General features: G+C 35.8%; 1 protein-coding gene across 1 annotated transcript; it reads right to left on the minus strand.

Annotated features, from left to right (window-relative positions):
* Positions 1 to 4,944: 4,944 nt before the first annotated feature.
* Positions 4,945 to 7,185, minus strand: LOC6038803 (partner of Y14 and mago). Its single transcript, XM_001848469.2, has 3 exons — positions 6,814 to 7,185; positions 6,362 to 6,753; positions 4,945 to 6,296 (listed from the first exon to the last, which is right to left on the minus strand). The coding sequence occupies exons 1-3, from the start codon at positions 6,839 to 6,841 to the stop codon at positions 6,000 to 6,002; spliced, it is 717 nt and encodes a 238-aa protein (XP_001848521.2). The 5' UTR covers positions 6,842 to 7,185; the 3' UTR covers positions 4,945 to 5,999.
* Between the last annotated feature and the right edge of the window lie 874 nt (positions 7,186 to 8,059).

Genomic DNA, 8,059 nt, shown 5'->3' on the forward strand with positions numbered 1-8,059 from the left:
AGCCCTTTTAAGATGTTACATCCGATTTTTAATAAGAAAACCAAAACAATCAATACAATTTCAGCACTTTAAAGAATATGCATTTCGAGATAAAGGTTTTTTTTGCTTCATATGACTGTCAAGTATCTCTGGGCCAAGTTTTAGAAGGTTTGCTGATGTAGTTCTCGAGATACAGCCATTTTAAAATGTTATTTCCGATTTTTTCAAAGAAAATCCATAAAATCAATACAATTTCAGCACTTTAAAGAATATGCATTTCGAGATAATGATGTTTTTTGCTTCATATGACTGTCAAGTATCTCTGGGACAAGTTTCAGAAGGTTTGCTGATGTAGTTCTCGAGATACAGCCATTTTAAAATGTTATTTCCGATTTTTTCAAAGAAAATCTATTTAATCGGCGTTAAAAGTCCGAAATAGTAAATTAATTCGGCTGTTCCTCAAAAACAACATCAGCAAACCTTCTGAAACCTAGCCCAGAGATGCTTGACAGTCATATAAAGCAAAATTTATCATTATCTCGGATTGCATATTCTTACAAATGCTGAAATTGTATTGATTTTATAGATTTTCTTTGAAAAAATAGGAAACAACATTTTAAAATGGCTGTATCTCGAGAACTACATCAGCAAACTTTCTGAAACTTGGCCCAGAGATACTTGACAGTCATATGAAGCAAAAAACATCATTATCTCGAAATGCATATTCTTTAAAGTGCTGAAATTGTATTGATTTTATGGATTTTCTTTGAAAAAATCGGAAATAACATTTTAAAATGGCTGTATCTCGAGAACCACATCAGCAAACCTTCTGAAACTTGGCCCAGAGATACTTGACAGTCATATGAAGCAAAAAACATCATTATCTCGAAATGCATATTCTTTAATGCGCAGAAATTGTATTAATTTTATGGATTTTCTTTGAAAAAATCGGAAATAACATTTTAAAATGGCTGTATCTCGAGAACTACATCAGCAAACCTTCTGAAACTTGGCCCAGAGATACTTGACAGTCATATGAAGCAAAAAACATCATTATCTCGAAATGCATATTCTTTAATGCGCAGAAATTGTATTAATTTTATGGATTTTCTTTGAAAAAATCGGAAATAACATTTTAAAATGGCTGTATCTCGAGAACTACATCAGCAAACCTTCTGAAACTTGTCCCAGAGATACTTGACAGTCATATGAAGCAAAAAACATCATTATCTCGAAATGCATATTCTTTAAAGTGCTGAAATTGTATTGATTTTATGGATTTTCTTTGGAAAAATCGGAAATAACATTTTAAAATGGCTGTATCTCGAGAACTACATCAGCAAACTTTCTGAAACTTGGCCCAGAGATACTTGACAGTCATATGAAGCAAAAACATCATTATCTCGAAATGCATATTCTTTAAAGTGCTGAAATTGTATTGATTTTATGGATTTTCTTTGAAAAAATCGGAAATAACATTTTAAAATGGCTGTATCTCGAGAACCACATCAGCAAACCTTCTGAAACTTGTCCCAGAGATGCTTGACAGTCATATGAAGCAAAAAACATCATTATCTCGAAATGCATATTCTTTAAAGTGCTGAAATTGTATTGATTTTATGGATTTTCTTTGAAAAAATCGGAAATAACATTTTAATATGGCTTTATCTCGAGAACTACATCAGCAAACCTTCTGAAACTTGGCCCAGAGATACTTGACAGTCATATGAAGCAAAAAACATCATTATCTCGAAATGCATATTCTTTAATGCGCAGAAATTGTATTAATTTTATGGATTTTCTTTGAAAAAATCGGAAATAACATTTTAAAATGGCTGTATCTCGAGAACTACATCAGCAAACCTTCTGAAACTTGTCCCAGAGATACTTGACAGTCATATGAAGCAAAAAACATCATTATCTCGAAATGCATATTCTTTAAAGTGCTGAAATTGTATTGATTTTATGGATTTTCTTTGGAAAAATCGGAAATAACATTTTAAAATGGCTGTATCTCGAGAACTACATCAGCAAACCTTCTAAAACTTGGTCCAGAGATACTTGACAGTCATATGAAGCAAAAAAAACCTTTATCTCGAAATGCATATTCTTTAAAGTGCTGAAATTGTATTGATTGTTTTGGTTTTCTTATTAAAAATCGGATGTAACATCTTAAAAGGGCTGTATCTCGAAAACTACATCAGCGAATGTTTTTATTTTTTGCACAGAGATGCGCTATGGTGTAAGGAATCGATAGATCCCAAAATCTCGGAGTGCATATTTTTTTTCATAATAACGGTATTTTGAGCACCGTGTCATGGTCACTATTTTTAAAAATTGAAAAACTGCAAATATTTCGCTAAAATCAAACTTTCGGTATCTTGAAAACGGAGCCCTTTATCAAAAAATCTGTAAAGTACTTTTCGATTGCAAATTCAATTTTGCATTGAAAAGTAATGTCAAACTTGTTTTTGCATGAAACTTCGCTTTTTTCTAAAAATCACTATTTTTAAAAATTTATAACTCGGCGGCAGATTTTCTGACCATGTTTCTCTATGGCTCAAAAGTTGCGGATTTTTGTCCCCTAAAACATATCAAAAAATCACGAAAATCAAAAAATACGTATTTTGGGAAATTAAGTTTTAGTGAAAAAAAAGTTGATAAAAAAAATCCGCGATTTTTTTTCCCATGTACCTATATTTTTCTCAAAAGTCCTCATTAATACCTACAACTTTGCCGAAGACACCAAATTGATCAGAAAATTCACTCAAAAGTTACAGCTGTTTGAATATTTACATACCATTTTTGTATGGACAGCTGCCAACATTGTATGGAGACTTGTATGGATGAACCAATGACACAAAATAGCTTATTTGGTCACAGGGAAGGCTCCCACAAAGTTTGAGCCAAATAAAAAAATACAAAAAATAAAAATGGTCGAAATCGGCCGATTTCGTAGAGAGTTGCTCAAATGACAAAATTTAAAAAAATAAAATAATAAAAAAATCCCAAAAATATAACAAAATAAAAAAATTAAAAAATTAAAATAAAGAAAATTAAAATTAAAAAAAAATCTAAAGAATTGAAAAAAAATTAAAAATTAAAAAAAAATCTAAAAATAAAAAAAATGTAAAAAGATTTTTAAAAAAATAAAAATTTAAAAAAAAAATCAAAATTTAAGAAAAGTTTAAAATTAGAAAAAAAGCATGAAAAAAATGAAAACATTTAAAAAAAATAAAAAAAAATAAAAAAAATTGAAAAAAAATCTAAATAAAAAAATTAAGAAAAAAATAAAAAAAAATAGAATTAAAAATAAATTATCAGATTTAAAGAAATTTAATATTAAAAAAATCAAAAAAAAATATTTAAAAATTGAAAAAAAAATATAAAAAAAATAGAAAGATTGAAAAAAATAAATAAAAAGAAATTGACAAAAAACAAAAAAAAATAGGTTTTTCAAATAAAAAAAAAAACAACGGCTATTTAAACGCAGTTTTGAATTTCTGTATTTTTGAGGTTTTGTATTTTTGTATTTTAAAATTTTTGAATTTGTGTATTTTTTGATTTTTTTGTATTTTTGAATTATGAAATTTTCGAATTTTTGAATTTAAAAAAAAATATAAGCTATTAAAACGCATTTTTGAATTTTTAAAATTTTTGAATTTTTAAATTTTTGATTTTTTAAATTTTTAAATTAAAAAAAATCAATTAAATTTTTGAATTTTTTAATTTTTTGAATTATTAAATATTTAAATTTTTTAATTTTTGAATTTTAAAATTTTTGAATTTTTAAATTTTTGAATTTTAATTTTTTTGAATTTTTAAATTATTAAATTTTTAAATTTTAGAAATTTTGAATTTTTGAATTTTAAAATTTTTGAATTTTAGAATTTTTGAGTCATACAAAAGAGCAGACATACAAAAATCTCCGAAACACGCATTCAAAACTTTGCCCTGGCTTGCCGGTACTTGTCGGGTATCAGAAAATGAGTACACTCAAACCCCGATGGTTTGACACCAACTGTTGTCAAACGAACGGGGTCACTTTTTAGTTTGACACCCTTTTTACACGGCGCTCACACACACTACCAAACGTTTGTTCTGATAGTGTGCGTGAGGCCTGTGTAAAAAGTGACAGTTCGTCACTTTTTAGTTTGATTTTGACCAACCAACGGGGTACAAACTAAAAAAGTGTCAAACGAAAAAGTGACCAACCACCGGGGGTTGAGTGTACCCGACAGGTACCGACACAAATTTTTCTTCTACAGATGAACTTGAGATCAAATTGATACCTGCTTTGCTACGCGCGGTGGGAGACTTGGGGGCAAACGCGAGAGCAAATTTGGTGAGAATCAAATCGGGTAGCAAATGGTTTAACTTTCGACATTTTCGAAAAATGAAATTCATTGAAATTTTCAAAAGGATTAAAATGTTTTATAAACTTTCAGCATTTCTAGGCATGAATCAAAACATAATTATTGATTTTGAAGGTAAACGAGAGCAAAAAATGATAAAAACCCATATTTGCCCAGCGCGGTGGGCTTGTTTCGGTGGCAAATTTGCTATCCTATCGGTGGGGATGACGGAGTTTTTTCAAGATGGCAAATTTGATCTCGGTATTCATGAGCCGGGTGCAAATTTGATTTGCACCCCAGCGGTGGAGATGCCCTAATAAGCTACCGTAAACTGGGGTCAATCAATTTTTGAAATGTTTGATTTACTTAAAAAATTGTATGCTTCCGATAAAATGCTTTTAAAATTGTTGGTTCTAATGGAAATTTCGACAAATTACAAATTTCGATCGTACTTTCTGGTTCCACGATAGAGAATTCTAACAGAAAACGAACCGCAGAATTTGGTGTGTAGGATTCGCTCTAGTCAAGTAGTGCGATCAAAAAATGTTGTATGTAATTTTTACAACTTACAAAACAACGGAACATTCTTTCGTTCAAATAAAACAACGCCTTTTTTGTAGATTTTGAAACATTTATTTTACTTTTCATTTTCATTCAATTACTTACACGTGTAAATTATGTTTATGCTTCTTCTCCTTCCTTCTTCTGTTTACTCCAACAATTAAAACATCTCGTCCGTTATTTTTTTGTTTTTGCTTTGTTTCATTTTGTCGCAAACACAGGATTTTTGTTTTCAACTACGTTAGTTTAGTGTTCCATTTTGTTTACCAGCGTTTAAGATTTTGATTTCCGGCATTTTTTTATATGAAAAAGTAGCTTTCTACTTTCAAGAGATCACCCACCTAATGTGGGGGCCATTGGATTTGAATTCGCTACCGAGAGAGGAGTGTGTGTGTTTGTGTGCGGACGCTACTCTTCTTCTACTGCATTCATTCTACTTGGAAAAGTTTGTTTGCTGGAAGTACGACGACGACGTTCGATTGTTTGTAAATGTCTTGCTCTGGGTGCGTTTTTTTTTTTACTTTTGTGAACAATGTGGCGACGTGTTTGTTTGTTTTTGCGACTCGATAATCAAAATTAAGCACTCGGAACAAATGTGAATCCATTTTCTACCCTTGTTTATTGTGTATTTTCTTTAAAAAGCTTCTGGTGGGTCTATTCCCTAAAATGGTTTTACCGTAGTGCCTACTGTAAATAGTACCGAGAAAGAAAGTCGCCGCGAAGCGTTTTTCCGTTTTGTGGTCTTAATCTCTAAACTCTGCATGCGATTCACAATTTGCTTAAACAAAAATCACATTTTACACAAAGTTATATAAAATCGTTCGGTTCGGTTTGAAGAGGCAAAGAAAGAAGGAGAATATTTAAGGGGGGAAAACGAAGGAACACTGAAATTGAGCCGCGCGAGAAAGGAAGCTGAACTTAACACTCTAAAAAGTGGAAACAATAAAAGAAAAAAAAAACTTTGTTAAACACTATCCTTGCACACTAAACGAGCCTAAAATGCGATTCAGCTGTGAGGGAGTGAGGCTGGCTAGCTTATCTCTTCGTTTGTACACAGAGAATGTCGGCCGACCGTCGTCGGGCGGCGAGCAACGTAGAGGATCATCATTTGTGGCCGCCACCCCGCTCGAGCTCTTCGATCTCCTTCAGAATCTCCGCCTTCCGTTTGGCCTTCTCGATCTGGTCCTTGTCGGGGCGGGGTCCGTCGTTTGCCCGTAACCGCTCCTCAATTACCTCGATTTCGCGGATCTTCTTCCGCAGTTTGCGCAACTTTTTGCTGAGATCACTGTGGCCATCGGCGCCGGACGCCGTACCGAGCTGCAGGTCCTGTACGGCCTTTGTTACGTCGTCGAGCGGCTTGGACTGGTTCTGGGATTGCTGCTGCTTGGAATTCCGTTGATCCTACAAAAAGAAATCAGTTTTCAAATGTTGCTTGAACCCAACTCCATTCCCCTCTCAGCTCCCACCTGAGCCTGCTGCCGACTGGCCGCCTTCTGCTCTTCCTTCTGCTTCTGCTCCAGCAGCACATCCGGCAGTTCAACGGCTTTCTTTTTAGGCTTGGCATTTGCCGGCTTCGCTTGGCGTTGGTTGGCCTTATTATCCTCGTGCAAAATCAACAGCCCCGGGACGGGATTCTGCGCTGGACGGGCTGCCGCCTTCCGTTGCTCTTTCTCGCGCTTCTCCCGTGCCTTCTGGGCCATTTCCGGGGGCAGTCCCGGTGGAAGCGATGGCTTCTGGGCAAAAAGCTTTCCCTTGCTTTCGTACAGTGGAACCTCCTCCTGGGGGACGTACCCGTCGCGGACACGCCGCGGCTTCCGCCAGGTTCCATCCGGCCGCTGGGTCGCCGGAATAAACTTGCCTGCAAAAAAAAAAGTCTTCACTCAACTCCCTCTTCCAAGGTACACAGTCCAACACAAACCTTGACTATCGGTAGCGTACGTGGTCATCCTAGTCCCTCAAACCTCACATCAATCACAGACACCCCACACGACGACGACAACGACGGAGACCTCCCTTATTTCAGGTTCCGGAAGAGCGCCAACTTTGCGGATCGATTTGTGTTCAATAAAAAGTCGCACCAATTTCACGCTTGCCGGCCGTTACCAACCCGCGCGCACCGTTCGGAACCGGAACCACCCGAGTCTGTCCCGCCGGAGAATAATCTGCGGTAAGAATTCGTGAGGTTCGTGAAAAAAAATGCTTTTTTCAAAGGTTTTTTTTTCTGGCTTGCGCTTTTTTCTTCTCGCACGAACAAGAACAACAGCGCGTTAAGAAAAGTGACAGTTCTCGGGCGACGACGGGCGCGATGATGACAGTAGTGGGGCGGCGTTCACGGACAGCATTTGGAAGAACGGATCCCGGTTGGTGAGGGGTGATTCGGGTAAAAAACATTCGCCCATCAGTCACGAAATATTCTAGCAGAGCTAGTTCTGTCAGAATCCTGTTAGAACGGTGGAACATTTCTGCTATAATGCTCTAAGAATATCCAGCTCTCTAAGAATTCTGCTAGAGTCTTGCTAGAACGTCGTGACTGGCCGAGAATATCAAAAGTGCCCACTTGGCCCAATTCAATTCGAATCGCTTACGTATTCCGTTTCAAACGCAACAACCGGTACGTACACGGAATCGATTGTTGCGTTTGAATCGGAATACGTTTAGGAATACGTAAACGATACGAATTGAATTCCGTTTCAGAATTCCGGTTGAGTTTACTGGGCTCCCAGACAACTCAATCGGAACTCTGAAACGGAATTCAATTCGAATCGTTTCCGTATTCTGCTTCAAACGCAACAACCGATTCCGTGTTCGTACCGGTTGTTGCGTTTGAAACGGAATACGTAAACGTTTCGAATTGAATACCGTTTCAGAATTTCGATTGAGTTGACTGGGTACTAGAGTGGGATATTATATAGAAAAGTCAGAAATTTACCAAAACATTCAAAGTACGTTTACATGGTAGTTGGGACTTTGTTTGCATCCGATTTTCTATCTCTTTCTAGCAAAAGTTTTTTGTCAGACGACTTCTAGTTGGGTTTTTGGACTGGCCGCCTGGCCAACATATTTCACATGACTGTGACAGCTCGAGCTCGATCTTTGTTTGCATCAGGTTGAGTGAGGGAGTGACGAGGAGTTCGTCATTTCTGGAGCAACATTTGAAAGAGACG

The sequence above is a fragment of the Culex quinquefasciatus genome, chromosome 3 (genome assembly GCF_015732765.1).
Source record: "Culex quinquefasciatus strain JHB chromosome 3, VPISU_Cqui_1.0_pri_paternal, whole genome shotgun sequence".
NCBI classification, from domain to species: Eukaryota; Metazoa; Arthropoda; class Insecta; order Diptera; family Culicidae; genus Culex; species Culex quinquefasciatus.

Bases quoted from the DNA above. Each gene is read 5' to 3' on its own strand.
- LOC6038803 (XM_001848469.2), bottom strand. From the start codon at position 6,841: ATGACCACGTACGCTACCGATAGTCAAG. The intron at 6,754-6,813 runs GTTTGTGTTGGA...TTTTTTTTGCAG, and splicing joins GTACGCTACCGATAGTCAAG to GCAAGTTTATTCCGGCGACC. The intron at 6,297-6,361 runs GTGGGAGCTGAG...TTCTTTTTGTAG, and splicing joins CCAGTCGGCAGCAGGCTCAG to GATCAACGGAATTCCAAGCA.